The sequence below is a fragment of the Choloepus didactylus genome, chromosome 1, assembly GCF_015220235.1.
Source record: "Choloepus didactylus isolate mChoDid1 chromosome 1, mChoDid1.pri, whole genome shotgun sequence".
NCBI lineage: Eukaryota > Metazoa > Chordata > Mammalia > Pilosa > Megalonychidae > Choloepus > Choloepus didactylus.
In genome coordinates, this window is record NC_051307.1 from 79,213,299 (window position 1) to 79,235,104 (window position 21,806).

A 21,806-nucleotide genomic window follows, 5' to 3' on the forward strand; every position below is an offset into this window, starting at 1 on the left:
TGATTAGAAAACTGGTGATAAAGAGGCCTGGTGGAGAGAAATGTGGATAGACCTTTCTGAGTGAACATTAAACATGAAGGTATTTGCATCCCATGTAAATGATCAACAGAGTGTGACTTCAGCAGAGGAGGATTTTAATAATCAGTTGGATAGGATGGCCCATTTTGTGGATACCAATTGGTCTCTTTTCCCAGCCACTCCTGTCACTGTCCAGTGGGCTCATAAACAAAGTGGCCATGGTGGTAGGGATGGAGGTTATGCGTGGGCTCAGCAACATGGACTTCCACTCAGCAAGGCCAAACTGGCTACAGTCACTGCTGAGTGCCCAATATGCTCAATCCTCAATATGGCACTATTCCTCAAGGTGATCTGCCTTCTACCTTGTAGCATGTTGATGACACTGGATCACTTCCATCATGGAAAGGGCACTTTTGCTATTTTTGGAATAGACACATACTTTGAAAACAGAGTTGCCTTCCCCATGCACAGTACTTCTGCCAACATTAACTTACAGAATGCCTTATCCACCATCATGGCATTCCACACATCATTCTTCTGATTAAGGAACCCACTTCACAGGAAATGAAGTGCAGGAATGGACACATGCTCATGGAATTCACTGGACTTACCATCTTCCCATTCATCCTGAAGCAGCTGACTGATAGGACAGTGGAATGGCTTGTGGAAGACTCAATTTTGGTGCCATTTGGGTGGCAATACCTTTCAGGGCTAGGACAGCATTCTCCAGGAGGCCATATTTCTCTAAATCAACATTCACTCTATGATGTTATTTCTCCCATAGCCAGGATTCATGGGTTCAGGAATCATGGGGTGAAAATAGGAGTGGCACCACTCACTATTACCCCTAGTGACCCACTAGAAAAAATTTTGTTTCCTGTCCCTGCAACTTTAAGCTCTGCTGGTCTACAGCCTCAATTTCAAAAGGAGGAGTACTTCCACCAGGAGACACAGCAATGATTCCTTTGAACTGGAAGTTAAGACTGCCACCTGGCCACTTTGGGTTCCTCATATTGCACCAATAGGCAAAGAAGGGAATTAGTGTACTGGCTGGAGTGATTAATCCTGACTGTGAAGGGGAAATGGTACTGCAGTTACACAATGGCGGTAAAGAAGGGTTTGTATGGAATGCAGCAGATCCCTTAGAGTTTCTCATAGTACTACCATGCCCTATGATTAAGTCAATGAAAACCCAATCCAAGCAGGACTATCAATGACCAAGACCCTTTAGGAATGAAGTTTTGGGTCACCCCACCAGGGGAACCATAGCCAGCTGAGGTGCTTCCTGAGGGTAAAGGGAATATAGAATGGGTAGTGGAAGAAAGTAGCTATAAATACAAAATAGGACCACGTGACCAGTTGCAGCAACAAGGACAATAATGGTTATGAGTATTCCTTCCTTGTTTTATTATTGATATGTTTCTATATACACATAAAGCAAATATATTTTTCTTCCCTATCTTATCCCCTTATCATGTAACATAAGTTGTATTAACTTTATGTAATAGCATTTTAGTTACAGGGTATCAAGTTTGAGAGTCAATATTAGCCAAAGACTTGCATCCTCTTCTGGGGAAAGTGTTAGTGCATTTCTGGTTGTATGCAAGGCAGTTGAATTATGTTAGGCAAAAATACAACCATTACTGTTTTTATTTAGATATTAAATATGGTTTAAGGAGATGTATATGGGTGCCAAGTAGGCAATAGGCAGACTATGATTGTTAATTAAGTTTATGTGTCAACTTGGCAAAGTTATGGTTCAATTATTTTGTCAAGCAAGCTCTGGCATGATTGTTACTGTGAAAGTATATTGTAAATTTAAATCATTGGTCAGTTGATTGCATCCATGCTCATTACATCTGCAATCAACAGAGGAGTTCACCTTCAGCAGTGAGAGAAGTCTCATCCAATCAGATGAAGGCCTTAAAGGGTGAACTGATGCTTTCAACAGTCAGAAAGTATAATTTCTATCTCCACCTCAGCCAGCCAGCTTCTTCTGGGGAACTCATTGAAATCTTCATCGGAGTTCCCAACTTGCAGCCTATCCTACGGAATTCGGAATTCAGACTTGCCAGTCTATGCAGTCACAAGTCAATTCCTAGAATAAATAAATAATAAATAAACTCTATATGTCTATATGGATATATGTATCCTTTTGGTTCTGCTTCTCTGGAGAACGCTGATTAATACACATGGGATACTTAGAAGTAGAGTTTAGTACCCTAGTCTGTGCATCTTCTGATTTTACCAACACTACCAAATTGCTTTTATTAGTAACCATGTTAATTCCCACTTCCACTGGCTGTGTGAGAATTTTCATTTCCCACATCATCACTAACTTTTTTTTGTAAATGTTAAAATTTTTGGCTACATTTGAGTACTGTGGGCTACTGTCTTGTTTGTTCATTTGCATTTCCATAATTTTAATGCAGTTCTGCCGCATTTCATTTCTAGCTGTTTCCCATCCCTAGTTTATAAAGCTATAAATGTGCAATAATCCGTGTAGTTCTATCTTAGGGCATGGGGAGGACACCCACCTAGGACTCTTTTTATTATCCCACTGACTGAACTTTCACTATTAGGAATTGTTTTCTTGTTGCTGTTGTTGTTGTTCATAAGCTTTTAAATACAAAGACTCCTGCAAGCCGGGATTATCAGTTATTTATCATATCAGATAATTTTCTCCCATGAACTAAGATCTGTCTTGGGGGAGATGAGAAGTGGAGTATGTGGGGTCTACCTAGAGACTGTGCCTGGGGAGCCTGACATGTGAGAGGTCGGTATGGCAATCTGAGGGCAGCAAAAACTCTGCAGATGAGGGAGGGATACTCTGAGGCTGAAGACACATCTGGAAAGTGTCGTTCCCTCGGCCTGCTCCTGACTCCTGATTGCCTTGGCTCCCCCTCTGCCTCCCCAGACACCTCCTTCATGTACATGATTGCTGGCCTCTGCATGCTGAAGCTCTACCAGACGCGCCACCCAGACATCAACGCCAGCGCCTACTCCGCCTACGCCTCCTTCGCTGTGGTCATCACGCTCACCGTCCTCGGAGTGGTGCGTCCCTCTCTGCGGCCTTCAGCCCCATTGCTGAAAAGTGCCCCCTTGGGAGGTTTTCTTGGGTTTGTTTGTCTTTGGGACCTCAAGTGAACAGTTTGGATTCATCACAGTCCTTGGTTCATGACACACTCTCGCCATAGGTCCATTCGTGGTACACTTTTACTGAGTTATTTAGCTAGTTTATTTTAAAATTATTTTGGTAATATATATATAACTCACAATTTCCCATTTTAATCACTGTTAAGTGTACACTTCAGTGGTATTAATTACATTCACAATATAAGGCTACCATCGCCACCATCCATTATACCAAGACATTTTTATCACGTCAAACAGAAACCCTGTACCTGTTAACCAATAACTCCCCATGGCCCTCTCCCTGTGGCCCCTGTAACCTCTAATCTACTTTCTGTCTCTATGAATTGGCTTATTTTAGATATTTTATTTAAGTAGAATCATGTATTTGTCCTTTTGTGTGTCTTATTTCACTCAATGATTTCAAGATTCATCAATGTTGTAGCACATATTAGAACTCCATTCCTTTTTACAGCTGAATAATAGTTCATCATATATATATACCACATTTTGTTTCTCCATCTGTTTATGGACACTTGGCTTGTTTCCACCTTTTGCACATTGTGAATAATGCTATGAAGCAATAGGTCTCTGTAAAACTACTCCCCTCTCCTTTAATATAAAGCTAGGACCCAACTCTCGGGAGATTAGAATAGAGATGATTGGAGAGATTGGCTTCAAAGAACAGAAGCAACTTTCTAAATGTGAATAGGCAACAAATGTCAGTGGTCCACAGTTATTTGAAAAGCATTAGCCCCAATTTGAGACATTGTTGTTGGGCTGCCACCCCTATTTCTCTCCTTTTCCATTTTACTTTGACCAAAAGTCCTCAGGAAGGTCATCATTCTTTTGTCTGCCCCAGTGTAGCCAGATCACTGTGAGTTTAGAGGAGGGGAAAAATCAAAGCCTCAACACAGCTCAGTTTTCGACTCTCTATGCACACATGAGAAACAGGCCTATTTTAGTGAGTTCTCTGGGAAACACCCTAAGTGAAAATAACTTCCATCTTTATCCCCAGGTGTTTGGAAAAAATGACTTGTGGTTCTGGGTCATCTTCTCTGCAGTCCATATTCTAGCTTCTCTGGCCCTCAGTACTCAAATCTACTACATGGGTCGTTTCAAGATAGGTGAGTCCTATTATTCTCTACTAAATTCTATTAAATACACTGATTTTTTTTTTTTTTTTTTTTTTTTTTTTGCCTGAGAAAGCTGACATCATCTTCACTTACCCTAAATGAAAATGTTCCTGATCATCATGAACACATGCTCTGAATTCTGTGCTTAACTGAATATGTTTACAGCATATATTCTTTCTAAGAGCTTCCTCTCCCTTACAGGTTTGCAATAAGCTATTACCACTAGTTCCACTTTCAACTGAAAAACTAAACTTGCCACACCCCAGAGCTGAGGCATACTCCCAGCTCCCAGTCCCAAACACTGGACAATCCACTAATTTTTGAAAGTGCATTTGGAGAATGGTATGATCATTATGCCACTAATTCATCTAGAGACGTTTTTTTCAGTTTGCCTTTAAAAGAAGCATTTCTCTAACCATGCTAAATGGTCATCAAGAATGAATTATATATTATTTCCAAATTCTAGGACTGGAACTTTGTGAGATCAACTTGCCAATATTAGAGGCAGGACGACTGCTGAAGTCCCTCTTACAGTGAGCTTATCAGAGAGCACTGAGCGTCCTATAGAAATCAGCTTGTCATTTGCTGCTGGTCAGACATCATAGATGGGAGCAGTTCAAGGATTTTAGAACATTGAAATTTCACAAACCATTTTAAGTTCTGGGAATGCAGATGTAAATAGCCTTTTATATTTTAAGACAAATCATTGTATACAAACACAGGTCCACCCCTAAGTTTTGCAGTGCCCAAGGCAAGGGTACAAATGGAGGCCCACATACCATATGACTAAAAATTTAAAAGTTCTAAAGCAGACTAAAAATTATTAATTACATTAATTACTTTTTTAAAAACCAACATCCTGGTGCATATAATATACTTTCATTACAATTTAGAAGGCCAGGTTCAAATTTAGAATTCTCAGTTCCTCAGAAGAATACTCCAGAACATGGCCTCACTCAGTGGGGTATGAAGACCCCCTAAAATATGAGGCCCCTCCTGACCAGGTCTAAGGATGATTCTACATAAACAAACTCTAAGACTAGACCGAATAAGACAAGTTCTCATTTTGGCTGTTTACTTTTCCATTTTGGCCCTCCAGTAGGTTTACTTATCCTTAGCATTAACGTAGCCAGTGAATCCCACATGCCCCCGTGGAAACGACATTAGCCAGTTCTGTAAACATTTGGTATGGCGCTTAGGCCAGCCCCACTCTCCAGGCTTGAAGGTGAGTGAGATCATACAAACTCAGCTTTCAAAGGAAAGTAACCAGTACCACTGTTGTTCTGGATTCTCTGAGAGTTGGAAAAGTCAACTTGAATACAGATATATGTAATAGTGATGACAACTAATACATAGTTTTTAATATATTTATACCACCTTTACCCCACGCAATTTTGCAATACTAGATTAGTTTACCTTTTGAAAAAAAGGAATTTAACATACTGCATTATGACCATGTAATAGCTTTGCATGGTCCCAACAGGAAAAAGAAATGCCACATGCAAAGATTAAGGAGGATTTAGGACATATTTACAAAGGGACTATTTATAAAGGTATGGGCAGGGTAGAGAGGAACCAAAGAAGTAGTGCAGTAACCCAGGGTTAGTAAACAGTGAAGCTTTAAGCATCCATAAGCCCAAAGGACAGGGAAGACGTGGTTACCAAAACTTAAAAAGGGAGTGTCATGAAGAGGAAGTTACCCTGAAAGAAGGAAAAACCTTTCATTCACAGACAGTGCCAGCCAGAAGCAACCTCACAGGAGGGGTGCCAGGGAAATAAATACTGTGAGCTCACTCTCCTTCCTCTATCCCTCAGTCTCCTGCTTGAATTCCCCATTGTCCAAATCCAAGGGGAAAGGAGAGTACGTCCATACAGGTGAGCTCCCAGGCATGGTGTGGCATTGAGAAACATGGCAAGTGGATCTGGAGAGGCAAATTGAAGACAGCCAGCCTATAGCTTAACTGAATATTTTAAATTTCTGCACTCAGGGAGTCTGCCCAGGGGGTTACAGATTTAGCAGAGTCCAAAAGAAAACTTGCTATTTCATTATAACAATGACTGTATCTAAATGTAGACCAAAGGCAGAAAGTGGGATTTGTGGGGAGTGGTTCAGGCCATGCTAACCTCCCTGCCCATTGCATAAGTGCCTTTGCTTTCTTGGCTAACAGCCCTCAGGCTACACATGAAAGCAAAGGTGGACATGTGAAGGTGGCCCATCTCACAAGTGAGGCAGAAAACCACTGAACTCCTTGCCCAGATCACTGCCGAGCCTCTCCCCTCGCCACCAGAGCCCTGGGAAAGGACTGCAGGAATCACCCAGGAGAAACGGTGGATTATGAGTTGCACGTGCCAAGCAAAAGTAGACAGTGAGAGAGAAGTCTTGATTCATTCTTCAAAGAATAGTAGACTTCTGAATGTTCTGAGACAGCCGAAAGGATCCTGTATTCTGATGAGCAAACATTATTTTCATACTCAGGAAACAAAATTAAAATTATCTACTTTAAGAAAAAATAAAATGACTCTTCAGTTTACTCATTTGGCTACCTTCTTACAAACCTTTTCTTTTTTTTTTTTTCTCACTCTGCTTCCCACTGATTCAGATGTATCTGACACAGGTAATGTTCAGCTGCTCTTCCCAGGGCTATCGATTGTTTTTTCAACAAATGACTTGCCCAGTTGTCCTGCCTGCCCAGCTCCCTGAACTTCTCCCCTCTCCCTTCAGGTTGGACAGGCTCAGTGGGAAGGGGACAGAGAGAAGCTCAGAGCATGGGTGCATCCAACTCAGTCTGCAGCGTGCCTCTTCCAGGCCAGGGTGTGGACAGAACATCCCGTTAGCTGCCCCTCCCTCTCTCCCCAGCTTTCATTCCCAACAGAGCTGGGATTCCCACTGGCTGAAATGCTTGCCTTGGGCAGCCTGGCCTTGCATCTGATGTCTACAGTGTGGATGCTCTCAGGAAGACAGCCCCACTTTGACCCTGACCCTGTTCATACAACAATTGTAACACATCCACTTGCTACTTTTCACAAAATCCTTTTGAGGGATTTGAGATTATTCTCCCCATGCATTTAAAAAAATCTCCCCAGTCTTTCTCTTCCCCGTCTTAACTTACACTCCTTTGATTATTGTTTCAGTATGGGTTGAAGCTTTCTGAATAAACTTGGTAGAGCTCAGTATTCCTTGGTTCAGTTCTTACTAATGTATAACCACATGGAGAAATATGGATTAGAACTTTTGCAAGCTAAGATTTCCAAGCCTCTAGGGACAGCAGATGTTTTAAGGTGGAGTTGGGGGACCCATAATATCTCTGCTACAAAGGAAACACCACCGGAGTAAACTGCAAACAAAGGGGAGATAGTCTAAGGGTCTTCCAGCCACCCATAATTTTTGTGAGTGCTTGATGTTAGCGTCCACCTTGCTTGCCTTTCTGCCGTGTAATGCATGGATATGGCACACTTTCCATGACAGGACAGGTAGCTGTGGGCATTATGCTTTAAAACAAATATGTATTGCTTACCTATTAGGAGTAAAGCTCCATTTTAAGAGGTGAAGACTTTATCATTCCTGCCGCCACCAAAGCTTGGGATGCATCAGAGTATTTTGTACTGTCTGTGACTAAGCCTTCTTACTGTGTGATCGTGTCATTGGCAGATTTTGGAATTTTCCGGCGGGCCGCTATGGTGTTCTACACGGACTGTGTGCAGCAGTGCAGCCGGCCTCTGTATATGGTAGGTGGATGCTCCTGTGTTCCTTGGCCTTCTCGCAGAAAGGAGAGTACCAGCAGGAGGAGTGGGCTCGGGGCTGACTCTCCAGGCTCCCCAAATCAAGAGGGCCAGGGGGCTCGGTTCAGTTAGCAGGGGGCAGGCATGCCGCTTTTCCTTCTTCTTCCTCATAAAAGACAAACTAAGACAGTCTCATTTTTGTAAATGAAATACTTGCTAGTATGTAAAGAGGTAAAAATGAATATGTACAAAACAGATAGTGGCAATTGTGGGAGAGGATCAAGACCAGGCATCCCTATAAATAATCATCCAAACAGGTATGCATTTTTTTCCCCTAACGGGTACACTTTTGAAAGTGAAAGGGGACACTATTAAAAATTATGCCTGGTCAGCAGGCATAAACCAGGAGGACTGTCCCGGCAAACCAGGACCTGACCTCGTCTGATAACTCTCATTGGCTTCACTTCCCACATTGTACGTTTTTCTATTGTTTGACTTTTACAATGAGCAAGAATTTTTTTTTTTAAATTGTAGTTATGGCTTATGGTTGAGATACACTTTTAAAAGTTTCCCCTCATACTTTTCAGCATGGTACACATTGAGCAGAGGAACGGGGGCCCTATTCCCAGGTCTGTCTTTGCTCGCTGGCCGGAGACCTTGGAAAGGCTCCTCATCTCCCCTGAAACTGCCCCAACCATGGCACAGCGCTGTCTGTAGAATTAGTAAGACTATTTGGGCCTGGCACACAGGACTTCAAGAAGTGCCTGTTAATAGTTTATAATCAGAAAGGTTGCACAAAAGGTACTGTGGGATTTTTTTTAGCCCTCTAGAGCTCCGGCAGGCACTATAAGTGCTAACATTTCAGAGAATTGAGGCTGGAGGGATTTATTCAAGTGAAAATCAAAACTCTTGTTAGGAGTTGTATTTAGAAAGTTAAAACACAATCCTCACTGTGAAACATGATGGACAATTAACATTTTTAAAAATGAAGATACTTTCTCCAAATCGGATAGATTATCCACGAAGAGAATTTCAACTTTTAAGTTGTAGATGAGTGACCCAGCAAATTAAAATATAGACAGGCAGCACCTAAAAGTTTTAAGTAGTTATGCAAAAAAGTAAGAATGAACTGTGAATAAGTCTGTATCAGAGTAATTGCCCATAAAAATAAAGCTTTCCTCTAGAGTTTCTTCACCACTCATGACTTTAATGCTAAGACAGCATTACAGAGACAAAAGGAGCCCCAGCTGTTGCCAGGCCTTCTTGGAGCCATAGAAATAGGAATTAAGTGCTGAGAGCTGCAATAGAGCCCACCCAAGTAACACATCCCAGGGAACTAGTCCTCCTGTTATATAACCTGGGGCAGAATTCTTTTAATTACTAACTAATTAGCACCCACCCCCAACCTCCTCATGAGAAATAGGTCCCAGTTGCTCGAGTCCCCTAAACATGGGCAAAAAACAGCCAGAGTCCTGCTTTGCTGACATGTTTTCTTCTGCAGGGATGAGGTCTTGCCTTTTGCCACCAGAAGCCTTGCCATTTGGTCCTTTTAGAGGATTAGGTTCACATCGTAGTAGGCACAGCTGTCTTAGAACCATAGAAAATTTTTTTCACCAAGGGCAATTGTTTTCCCCTATGGTAGGTGAAAAAAAGCAGCATGTGCAGCCTCTCATTGGACGTTTCTTTCCTCCTTCCCAGGATAGAATGGTGTTGCTTATCGTTGGGAATCTGGTTAACTGGTCCTTGTAAGTAGTCTTACAATAACTGGTTTTTCTCTTTATTAATATCTCTATCACTGTGTTTTAGCTTTCCTTGGCTGTCATTTTTACAAAGAAATCTGAAATTAAGGAGAGGGTAGGACTGTGCTTGTCCTAGAGAATTGAATGAAAGGTGCATTTTCTCCTGCAAAGAAAGCACTAGGAAGCTCTTTTTCCAATAATGGCCTGTCTTAAAGTATTGATCCACTGAGTTCATTTGCTCAACAAGACAACCACAAAGCTTGTTGTATCTATTTGGATAGATATAGATTTAGATATAGATACTTAGCTATAGACATACATATAGATCATGCCAACAGTTGCAAAATGCAACATGGTTTTAAACTCTTTTGTACAACTTTCCAAAAAGACTCTTCTATAGGCATTTCTTTCCATAGAAATTTCTTTCTCACTAAATGTATTTGTCTGTGTATGTGAGCAGTCGCTTTCCTATTTCTTTCTTTCCTACTCCACTTTTATCATCCTTCTTCCTCTTCTCTCTCCTCATCCCCTTGGCCTTTTTTCCTTAAACGGCCTCAGAACAGAACTATATAACAGACGTATATTTTTCCTAGTTGTAATTATTTTATGCACCTATTGTCAATTTAAAAATTTGAATGAGAGGAATGTTTTATTGATCACTTTTTAAAAAAGTAAATAAGTTCCTGTTTCAGTTTGCTAAAGCTGGCGAAAAGCAATATACCAGAAATGGATTGGCTTTTATGATGCGGGTTTATTAGTTCACAAATTGACAGTTCTAAGGCCATGAAAATGTCCCAGTTAAGGCATCAACAGGACGATACCTTCTGAAGAAAGGCCCATGTATCTGGGGTTCCTCTGTCACATGGGAAGGTACGTGGCTGGAATCTGCGGGACCTCTCCCGGGTTTAGCTTCTGGTTTCCATGGCTTTCTCCAAAATGTCTCTGGGCTTCTGTCTTAGCTTCTCTTAAATACTGTGTGTCCTCCTTTCTTCTCCCAGGGGCAAACTCTGGATTACACATCATAGTTTCTCTAAGCTCTCTCTCTCTTTCTCTCTCTCTCTCTCTCTCTCTCTCTCTCTCTCTCTCTGTGAGCTCTCTTAAAGGACTCCAGCAAAGGATTAAGGACCCACCTTGAACAGGTGGGGTCACATCTCCATGGAAACACCCTAATTAAAAGGTCCCACCCACAATAGGTCTGCTCCCACAAGATTGGATTGAAAGAACATGGTTTTTCTGGGGTACATGGTAGATTCAAACCAGCACAGCTCAGCTGCTTTTATTTGCAGCTGTCAGTCAATGGGCTCCACTTTGATAGGAAAATGACTCCCTCCTCCTGTGCTACATTAGGGCATGCATACACAGGAATGAAGACAGGAGCATGTCTTCAGGGGAACCCAGAATCACATCATGAGAACTTAACCTCATTTGGGAGTCATACGCTTTTGGAAAAAGCTTCCCATAATGGTGTTACCCAGCAATTACCTTAGGGTAAAGACCATAGCTTTTAAAGTCCTCCCTCTGTTTCAGGGGGGACAAGTCAAGATGAGATGTTTCTGGGGCAGTGGTCAACCACAGCACTCTTTCCTGGCCCCCTTTTATGGGCAGACCCGACAACCCAGGTGACCCTGTAAGACAGGGTGCTGGTACAAAAAAAGGGACCAGCCTGTTGATAATGAGCCATGATGAATTTTAAATTTCATTAATCTTAATTAATTTAAATTTAAACAGCCACATGTGGCTTCCATACTGGATAGTACAAACTAACTTAACCAGATAATCTGACATATTATAAAACAATAACAAAACAGCAAGGTACGAATCCCAATTTGGAAATTAGAAACTAAGATCAAGTGAATCAAAACAGAGAGGACCAAAATCCAGCTGTATTATTTTATGTGTATAGATGTGTATTTATTAAAAACAAGCTTCTCAATACAAGGAAATAAGGAAGGACTGTATAATAAAGTAGTTTTGTTAGACATTAATAAAAATTTGGAAGAAAATAAAGGTTAAAAACCATGAATAGCTAGCAAAAATTTAGTAATGTGTGTCAAGCCAGTTGTTGAGAGAATTCTTCTTGTAATCTATTCTGAGGAATGAATCTTAAATACAAAAAATATATTACAATATGTCTGAAAGCATTCATTCACTGCAGCGTACTTTTTAATAGTGAATAACTGAAGAGTGAAGGAAAGCCCTTCATTCAACTGGAAAGGAAAGATAATTATTTTTCGGGTACGTCCACTTGAGGGACTTCTATATAGTCATCAGAAATGAATATTCTGAAGAAGGTGTAATAAAGGAAAAGTTAGTTATAATATGTTAAAGTGGGTTTTTCAATGGGAAAAAAGTGGGAGAGGGAGAACGATGAAAAAGCCTATGTTACAAATTGACCTTCACGGCTGTAAGTTACAAATTCCCTCTAATGTCCTCAAGCGCCCTCTTTGGACTGATGTGCCGACCCAGGGACTTTGCTTCCTACATGCTGGGCATCTTCATCTGTAACCTGCTGCTGTACTTGGCCTTCTACATCATCATGAAGGTAGGGTGGGCAAGGAGAACTGGGCAGGGCCTTGGCCCTTCAGCAGGCCATGGATTCAGCTTTGCCCCGTGTCCAATTCTCACCCTGCAGCTCCGCAGCTCAGAGAAGGTCCTCCCAGTCCCACTCTTCTGCATCATTGCCACCGCTGTGGTGTGGTCTGCTGCTCTGTATTTTTTCTTCCAGAATCTCAGCAGCTGGGAGGTAAGAAGACAGTTTGCTTTTCCAAGATGTTCCCTCTGCATCTTGCCCTTTTGGCCTTTCTACCTTCCTCCCTCTCTTAGTGTGCTTGCTGTCGATTGTCTTTTCTATGTTTTCTAAATTGAAAGCTTTCTCTAAAAGGGATGGTTTTAATGTCCACATGTAAATGCTCAATAAATGGCATATTGTCATCATCTCTGGGACAGCAGTTCATGAATTTGTAAGCCCCACCTATGGACCCTGTAAATTTGATCCTCATTGTGTGTTGTATTGTGATCTTAGTTTTCAATGGATGTTTAATGTGTGCAAAACCCCTGATTCACATATCTTCTTCACCTTTCTCATCATAATTCCATCCATAAACAAATACTGAGAGACAGCTGTCTATAATGCTGTTTATAGATAGGAAAGCTGAAGCCTAGGATATTAACGATGTGGGAAGAAGACTCAGCTCTCCTGACTCATAATCACACTTCCCTGGACTTCCCTGGTATTGCTCAGTTATTTTTATTTTACAATTCAAGTTTTTAATCCAGAAATCATGTTTCTATTCATTACTAATATTTAATACAAAAGCAAAACCTGAATTTTTAGTAAACAAGTTATTTCTATTATAAGAAAAAGACATGCTCTGTTCCATTTCCTATTTGCCTACATCTTTTTTTTATGTACTTTTTTTTATTAGAGAAGTTGTGGGTTTACAGAACAATCATGCATAAAATACAGGATTCCCAGATATCACTATATTATCAGTACCTTGCATTGGTGTGGAACGTTTCTTATGACTGATGAAAGCACATTTTTATAACTGTGCTTATTAGTACTTAATAGTCAGTGGTTTAACTTAGGGTTCACTGTGCAATCCCACAGATTTTATTTTTAATTTTTATTCTGTTACCACATATACAATCTAATATTTCCCCCATTTACCCACATTCAGAAACATATCTCAGTGCTGTTAATTATATGCACATGCTGTTAATTGCAGGCCCCCATCCATTATCTTAATGTTTCGTCATTCCAAATAGGAACCCTGTACTTTTTAAGCTTTAACTTCCCATTCCTTATCTCTACCTCGTCCCCTGGTAACCTATATTCTAGATTCTGACTCTATGATTTTGCATATTCTATTTATTTCAAATCAGTGAGATCAGACAACATTTGTACTTTTGTGTCTGGCTTATTTCACTCAATATGATTTCTTCAAGGTTCATCCATTTTGTCACATGCATCAGGACTTAATTGCTTTTTACAGCTGAATAATCTTCCATTGCATGTATATAACACATTTTGTTTATCTGTTCATTGGTTGATGGACACCTGGGTTGCTTCCATCTTTTGTCAATTGTGAATAATGCCACTGTGAACATTCTGCTGAGTTACTGAGGCCATTTTCTGTCTGTTCATCTGTCTTTCTCTCCCTAATCACTCAAAGCCCCAGCCCTCCCATCATACTAGACATAAAATCACAGAGAACAGTGAAGAAGGCATCATCCTGCTCTACAACATCCTATTTGTATTCTTAGGAGCCACATCTGGGAGCAGACTTTTTAAAATAAAAGCTTGATTGAGCTATCATTCATATACCACACAATTCACTCATTTAAAAGGTACAATTTAATAGTTTTTACTGTATTCACAGAATCGTGCAACCATCACCATAATCAATTTTAAAACATTTTCATCAATCCAAAAAGAAAGCCCATATGCATTAGCAGTCACTCCCCATTTCCCTCCAACCACTAATCTACTTTTTGTCTCTATAGATTTACCTTTTCTGGAAATTTCATATCAGTGGACTCATACAATAGTTGTTCTTTTGAGTCTCACTTCTTTCACTTAGCATTTGTTTTCTAGGTTCATCCATGTTGTAGCATCTTAGCAGTACTTAATTTTTTTTACTGCTGAATAATATTCCATTATATGGATATAGTAGATTTTAGTTACCCATTCATCATTTGATGGACATTTGGATTGTTTCCACTTTGGGCTATTATGAATAATGCTGCTATGAACATTTGTGTACAGGTTTTTGTGTGGACGTTATGTTTTCATGGAAGCTAACTTTTTTGAGCCAGGCATGTAATAGCATTTTTGTAGCTTTTTGGATGCTCAACCTTGTTAACAGTTAACTTGTGGGCCTGCTTTCCCACATCTTGCCTCACCTTCCTCCAGGGAACCCCAGCTGAATCCCGGGAGAAAAACCGAGAGTGTATCCTGCTGGATTTCTTTGACGACCATGACATTTGGCACTTCCTTTCTGCTACTGCCCTGTTTTTCTCATTCTTGGTGAGTTTATAATATCTCTCTGTTAATTTCTTCTCTCTTTACATCCTGTATTTTTTTTTTCCCTCCTCTTCCTTACATCCTCTTCTATATGCCTAATTTCCCTGTCCAATTCTTCATTGTAATTCAATATGCAGGCATCTTACTTCTTTTTTATATTGGATCCTTTGATTAGATCTTTGTTTTCACTTTCCTTTTACCCTTCAATATTTTAAGATGCAGAGTGTCAAAATGATTTTCTCTAAGTTGCCCAGAGCATTTGGACTGAATTGGTATTAGAACTCACATTCTCATAATTCCCACAGGAACCATTTTTGGCATTCACTAAAATTCATTCTCATTCTGTATTCACATTCCTCCCCACTTTTTCACTGGATATCTTATGAATTCCTGGAGTGGCTCAGGATAGCAGTCAGACCCCTGCTGCCTTCTAACCAGTCTGTTCCAAATCTCCCCTATGGGTACCTCCACCTTTTCCCAAACACCTTCCCAGAAGCCGTGCATATTCATAACATCCCTTAATCTTAACTCCCAGCATTCTTGCATCCTAATTTTGACTTCTTCATAGTAAAATTCCGTGGCACCTGTACACAGGTTCATTGACAATATTACTAGACCTGAGCTCCCAACTTTCTGGACAGGCCAAAATACCTCAAACGTGGAGCAATACAACCTCCTAGTGGCCAGTTTGGGAAGTTTAACCACTCTATACATTACCCTGTGGCTTTTATTTTTGATAATCATCTTCATTAGAGAGACAAAGAATAAAAGTGGAGCTGAGGCTTCCATGTGGAGAGAGTGGTGGTGGAGGGAACTGGAAAGGAAGGAGGAGAGTACATTTCATATATAGCAATTTCTAACATAACAAGAATCCATTTCCTTTGGGTCTTGACCCAAATGTCCCCTTCTAAGTAATGACTTCTTTAGGCACCCTATCAAAAATGTTGACTTAAACCCCTCCCATGCTTATCTTCTCTCTCGAGTTTAATTTTTACCCCTAGCACAGATTACTATCTACCATACCATATATTTTACCCATATATTTGGATCATGTCTGCAGCCTTTTTCGAATGTAAGCTCCATGAGGGTCAGGATTTTTGTTTCTTTTGTTCCAAGCTGTATCTCCAGCACATAGAACAGCACATAACAGACCCTCAATATATTATTGAATTAATTAATACATGAATAATGTAAAAAGTACCTGTTAAGAGCAAGGCATTTGCAGAGGTCTGCAGAAGACATGAAAACGAGTAAGGGAACTTGTAGTTTTCAGCCTGTGAATCTTAGAGAAAAAGTTGGGACTTACAGTGACTGTACATTCCTTTCATTTCTCCGCCCCTCTCATTTCAGGTTTTGTTAACTCTGGATGATGACCTGGATGTCGTTCGGAGAGACCAGATCCCTGTCTTCTGAGCCTCCAGCTCAGAAGTGGAGAGGGTGCAATCCATCTTGGTGCTGTTACATGAAAAATTCCATGACTGCAGCAAAGTAAACACTGCCACATGCTCCACTCACCCTCTGTAGAGCTGAATCTGTTTGCATTCACACAGGAAGAAGAGGAGCTGGGGTGGGATGGGGGGATTCAAACCAGCAAGAAAGCAGGCAGAAGGAAAGCCATGGCATGGCCGGAGGCAAACCCTGAAGAGCCGTGAAACCCCAGTCCCTTCTGTTTGCAACTCTGAGTCAGGCATGGACAAAAGTTGCATCGAAGTCAACTCACTATCTTGGGACCCCTCCCGCCCTCACCTCAGATTTGCCAGGTCTGGCAGAACCCTGCTGCTCTCTTTCCTACAGCTGCCTCCACGCCCCAAAAGGCCAGCATCTCAGATTTCCACTGAGAAACCTTGACTTGGCCGCTTTGCACACCTGCTACTCCAGACATCCCAAAGCAGAAGCTCATTTCTGCAAGGGCCAGGGAGGGCGTGATTCCTCAGCGTGTAGAGAAGTGGCCCCACAGCCCCACCCAACTGCAATAGATGCTCTGGCATCACCAGCTAGTCGCCTCCTCAGAAGGAAAACTGTATGTTTCACCCACTCTACTGACCCCATTAGAAGGACTCAGGATTGGGCTTTGTCACCCATACCTCTTACCAGGTAACTGTCATTGGGACCAAAGGCTTGGGTGCTTACCTAGTCTTTTGTCTCTTCCTCTCTCTGCTGTGTGTTGACCCCATAACTTAGGCTCTACCTTCTTGGGAAGGCCCTGTTACTCCACAGACTTCTGGTTAGCTCCAAGATGGAAGGGAAAATGGCAAATAAATAAATAAAACTTTCTGGAAGATTAAGAGACATGACCACCAGTGCCAAGAGATTGGTAAAAAGCATGAAGCAAACAGGCCTCACCTTAAGAACCTGGGATTCTTGGACAAATGCAGCAAAGGAAAAAGTGCTTACTCAGCCTTCCATTTCATACAGCTCAATTCTGTGCCCACATCACTTTCAGGGACGAAGTACGTGTTCTCACCAGGAGCAACAATGGCTCTAGACCCCCTAGGACTGTGCCCCTCATCTGCCACTTGATGCAGATCAGGGGGTCCAGACTTTTGTCCCTGAAATTCACAAGTAACTCTCAAGGTGAACACATGCTACTTTCCTTTCTAGTTGCAAAGAGTGCACCTGCTTTAGTAATATCTCTTGGTTGCACCTAATACTCCTTCTCTCCCTTGTAAGGTGTTGAAAAGCTCAGCATCCCAGTTTCATTCTCACACTGTCTGGCAGCAACTGCCTTTAAGAAATCCCATTTTTACCAAACCCATGTTCCTTGGAGTATGATGCAATCATAAAACATGCACACATATTTACATACACATACACATTTTCTTGTGAAACTGAAGTTACCTCTCACCTCCACATTCCTATAATTCACCAAAGAGATGGATCGGGCATTCTTTTTAAAAATAATTAGTATTCTTTCTCTAAAATATTTCCCTAATGTTCAAAAATATATTTTGGCAGGCAAGCTTTTCCTGATTTTCAAAACACAAAGATTTTTTTTCAATGAACTATTTTGCAATATTGTTTTTCTAAAATGCCCCCAAATTTGTAATTGGTCTTATCTTATTCCTTAAAAGTTGTTGACTACCACTGAGTCATATGGAGGCCAACCATTACATGTTTGGGTTAATCTAACATCTAAAAAAACATATTTCGAGCCTGTTTAACTATGGCTGGTTTGACCTCATGCTTTGGATTTTAATGCACTAGTGGTTCCAAGTCCAAAAAAGACACACTAAGCAAACATAAACAACAAAGTTCATCCAACTAGTCCAATGGCCTGAAGTAGATACCTTGCAAGATGAATGACCTGTTTGGTAACTTATTTGGGAAATCAGCCAATGAATGGCGATGGGGCTGTAGATATGGATGGGTTGTGCTGCTGTACCCTTAACCATTTTCCAATGTCTGTCTGTCTTGTGTTATAAACACATTGCGGTCAGTTTTGTTCTCTGCAGCACAACTAAAAGCCTCGACCAAGTCTGCTCTTATAAATATCAATTTTAAATGTACTTGTTAATTCTTTCTACAATGCCCATCGAATGACTGGGGGCCTGGAGAGTGGTGTTCACCGGCATCTGTGATATTCACAGGAGTGCTGGGGGGGAGGGCATCTGTGATATTCACAGGAGTGCTGGGGGGGAGGGGGCAGCCAGATCTTTTAATGGCGTAACCAAAAAGTGCTCATATGTAGGACAATGCCTGTGCTTATTTTTGCCTGTGTTCACAGACTTCTCTCTTTAAAAGAGCTGGGAAGGGTAACTCTCAAAACCGAGTTCAGCTGGAGGGTAGCTGAAGGAAAACCGAGCCGCTGTGAAGAGGCTCTTGGCAGAGCAGCCCAGAAGTAACAAGAGCAGTTCAGCCGGAGCAGGATCGAGACGCGGTAGCCAGAGGGGCAGAACTGTGCACTTAAAAACACGGCCTCTTCCCACCTCTGACTCATGTGGAAGGGCAGCCCCACCTGTTCACTCTGCGTGGTTGCGGGATTAGCAGGGTTTTATTTTAGCAGCAGCAGAAGCCTGTCGAAAGCTAGTCTATCTGGGGAAGGGACTTTCCATGACCGAAGGAGATCAACCGAGCCAGCAACTTGAGGCAAAGAAAGTGGCAGCTGCTTCCTTAATTCCGAGCACCCACGGGAAGGCTCTGTGGGGCGGCAAAATGCATGTGTTGGTAAATCAAATAACACCCAAAGGTTTCTCATCTAAGATATACTCTCTCTGCCTAAAACTTGGAGGGCGTGGGGAAGGCGGGTCGGAACAAAGGTAAGCATTCTTCATAGAGGAAACAGACTCCGAGAAAGATTCTGGAGTCAGATTGCAACCAAACGAGCTCACTTATTCCCGGCGTGACCCCGCTGCGCTCCCGGCTCCCGCGTCTCCGTGACGCTGCACGGGGAGGACACAGCTTGGGTTGCGTGAAGCCCTGGGCGCGGCGCCGGACCAGGAACCCGCGGCAGCTTTTGAATCGCACGGGGCCGCCGTGTTCCGTTTCCTTCAGCTCCAGGCGGCCCCGCAGGTGAGGGGAGGCGTCTTCACCGTCAGAGATGCTGTTTTGAAGTTGCCAAAGCCCCCAGACCCAGCACCCCATCCCGGGCCCCTCACTGCCGCTCTCCACCGCCTCCGGCTTGAACTCTGTGACTCTAACTCAGAGGGCGCACGCTCCCAAAGCCAGGGCCCGGCGGAAAGGCTGGTTGTGTAGAATGTCACACCCTGTTACTGCCGCCTCCGCCCTGGGCATCTCAAAGGAAAGAAAACCTCCAATTCCTCCTTTGGAGTAGTTTTTACTCCCAAGTTTCAGAGAATGCCATTTGCAAATGTTTCCTCCCTGCCCTTATCACTAAATAGGAAGAGCCTGGATAGTCAGCTTGTGTGAGGAAGGGGTTTCAGCCTGCAGTTGATAAAATAAATCCAAAGGAGGACAGGAGGATCAGTTAGGTTTTGAAATAACAGCCAGTGGCTTTAATGTCCTCTGGAGAAACTAAGGAAAAGTGCCATGAGTAAAGATACTATTTGTCTCTTTCTAAAACAATGTAAAACTCTTAAATACCATGATTTTTTTTTATTAAAATTTTTTTTTTATTAGAGAAGTTGTGGATTTACAGAAAAATCATTCAGAAAATAGTTACCATATAACCCTCCTTTCATTAGTGTGTTACTTTTGTTACAATTGGTGAAAGAATATTATTACAATTGTACTATTAATTATACTCCATGGTTTACATTAGAGTTCAGTTTTTGTGTCTCATAGATATATATATATTTTTTTTCTTTTAACATTATTATTCTGGTAACATATATACAACCTAAAATTTCCCCCTTTTAAACACATTCAAATTTATAATTCAGTGCTGCTACTTAACATTCACAATGTTGTGCTACCCTCATCACCATCAATTACCAAACTTTTCCATCACCCCAAACCAATTAAACATTAACTCTCCAATCCTTACCCCCACCCTGGCCCCAGGTAACCTGTGTTCTAGTTTCTGAGTCTATGAATTTGCTTATTTGGATTATTTCATATCAGTGAGATCGTGCAATATTTGTCCTTTTGCATACCATGATTTTTTTAACCCTGTTTGGGACAGACAAGATATGTTTGTGAGGCTAAGTTTTAGTGCCTGAACATTAAGGCATTAGTATCAATAAAGTTAAATACCTGATAAATCTTAAGCCTTAACACATATGAATTCAAATAAGCTTGGGAAGAGTCAAAGATCAACCATCACATATGAGTTCCTAAAACACCATAGGAGTGGAGTTTTAGCTCTGCAGAGGTTCCTCTGTAAAAAGAGATGCCTACCCTAAGAACTCCAAAAGGAAACTTTTTACATCGTTTGGTTTTCTTGCTCTTCCTTTTGGATACAAAGAAGAATAAGTGGAATACAGAATTACCCTCCTCCATAAATCTTAGAAAAATGGAGCTTTGCCCTCTTAAATCTCTCTATATTAGGAGATTTCATAATTTTCTCTGAACTCTCCACTTTTTGAAAATTCCCTGGCTCTAACCTACATCCTTTGTTACTTTGAAGTCCCTGTCATCTAAGGCTTAACCATTTCAATGGAGATGAACAATAGCTGTTCACCATGCTTTTAACATATCACATTCCAGTCAAGTGCAAAATCCAGTCTTGTTATCCCATCTCTTGTTTCAGAGCTACAGATGTGATTTAGAAAGCAACAGATTTAAACAGTGAAAGATCTTCAAGTCAGGACAAAAGAAACCCAACAGATGATCCCACCGTCTTTACTTCAAGTCTTGAATTAGAACTAATTTCTTTGAACAGCAGATTATCCAAAGTAATTCAAAAGCTCTCTAAGGGTTCTATACCATTGCCATCAGAGAAAGAAGTTGATTTGCATTTTATGATTTTTATTACATTGCTTATCTGAGCCTTTCACAAGGAACTCCCATACTAGGCAGGCCCCTTCCAGGAAGAGAACAAATTCAGCCCGAGATTTGCTCTGCATCTGTCTCAATGTGACACCTTTTAAAGCAGCCTGCTTTTTAGGGGGCTTATTTACCCTTTCTTCTCTCCTTCAGCACTTCTCTGTTCTACTTAAGTGGAGTCAGAAATACAGCTTCAGTCACTAGTCACTGGGGAGAACTGGGCACAGCAATGAGCAAAACGCAGCCTCTTCCATCTCGGGGTCTATAGTCCAATGGGGACAATGGATGTGAAACCAATAATTGTAACTGGTTAATTTTAAGTGGCTACTCATAAGTGGTCAAAGAGCTACAAAAAGAGAATCTTATCATTAGTTATGATTGATCATTATCAAAAAGAGAGTTTTATCATTTAGTAGGTGTGAACAGAAAAAGTCCTGGGAATAATTTTTATTCCCAGATGTGAAGCCCTAAATTGCTGCTACATTACAGCATCCCTCTCACAATCAAATTCCTAGAAAGAATACTTATTTGGCCCTGTAGGTCTCCATAAGAGACCTCTTCAGAAAGGTGCAGGCTTTCTCCATTTATGCTTCCCAGTTCTACTACAGAATCAAACAAAGAAAGTAAAATAACTGGAGGGGATCTTGCTCA

General features: G+C 41.4%; 1 protein-coding gene across 2 annotated transcripts in view; it reads left to right on the forward strand.

Annotated features, from left to right (window-relative positions):
• SIDT1 (SID1 transmembrane family member 1) overlaps positions 1 to 18,246 on the forward strand; it is a 134,787-nt gene extending 116,541 nt beyond the window's left edge. Inside the window, exons 18-26 of one of the 2 annotated variants that reach the window (XM_037839207.1) lie at positions 2,936 to 3,072; positions 4,169 to 4,277; positions 6,887 to 6,901; positions 7,936 to 8,012; positions 9,705 to 9,751; positions 12,182 to 12,287; positions 12,378 to 12,488; positions 14,661 to 14,774; positions 16,122 to 18,246. In XM_037839207.1, the coding sequence (XP_037695135.1) occupies positions 2,936 to 3,072; positions 4,169 to 4,277; positions 6,887 to 6,901; positions 7,936 to 8,012; positions 9,705 to 9,751; positions 12,182 to 12,287; positions 12,378 to 12,488; positions 14,661 to 14,774; positions 16,122 to 16,184 (779 nt within the window). In that variant the 3' untranslated portion in view covers positions 16,185 to 18,246. The remainder of the gene's footprint in view (positions 1 to 2,935; positions 3,073 to 4,168; positions 4,278 to 6,886; positions 6,902 to 7,935; positions 8,013 to 9,704; positions 9,752 to 12,181; positions 12,288 to 12,377; positions 12,489 to 14,660; positions 14,775 to 16,121) is intronic. The other variant, XM_037839281.1, reaches the window with a different exon arrangement.
• The last annotated feature ends 3,560 nt before the right edge of the window (positions 18,247 to 21,806 follow it).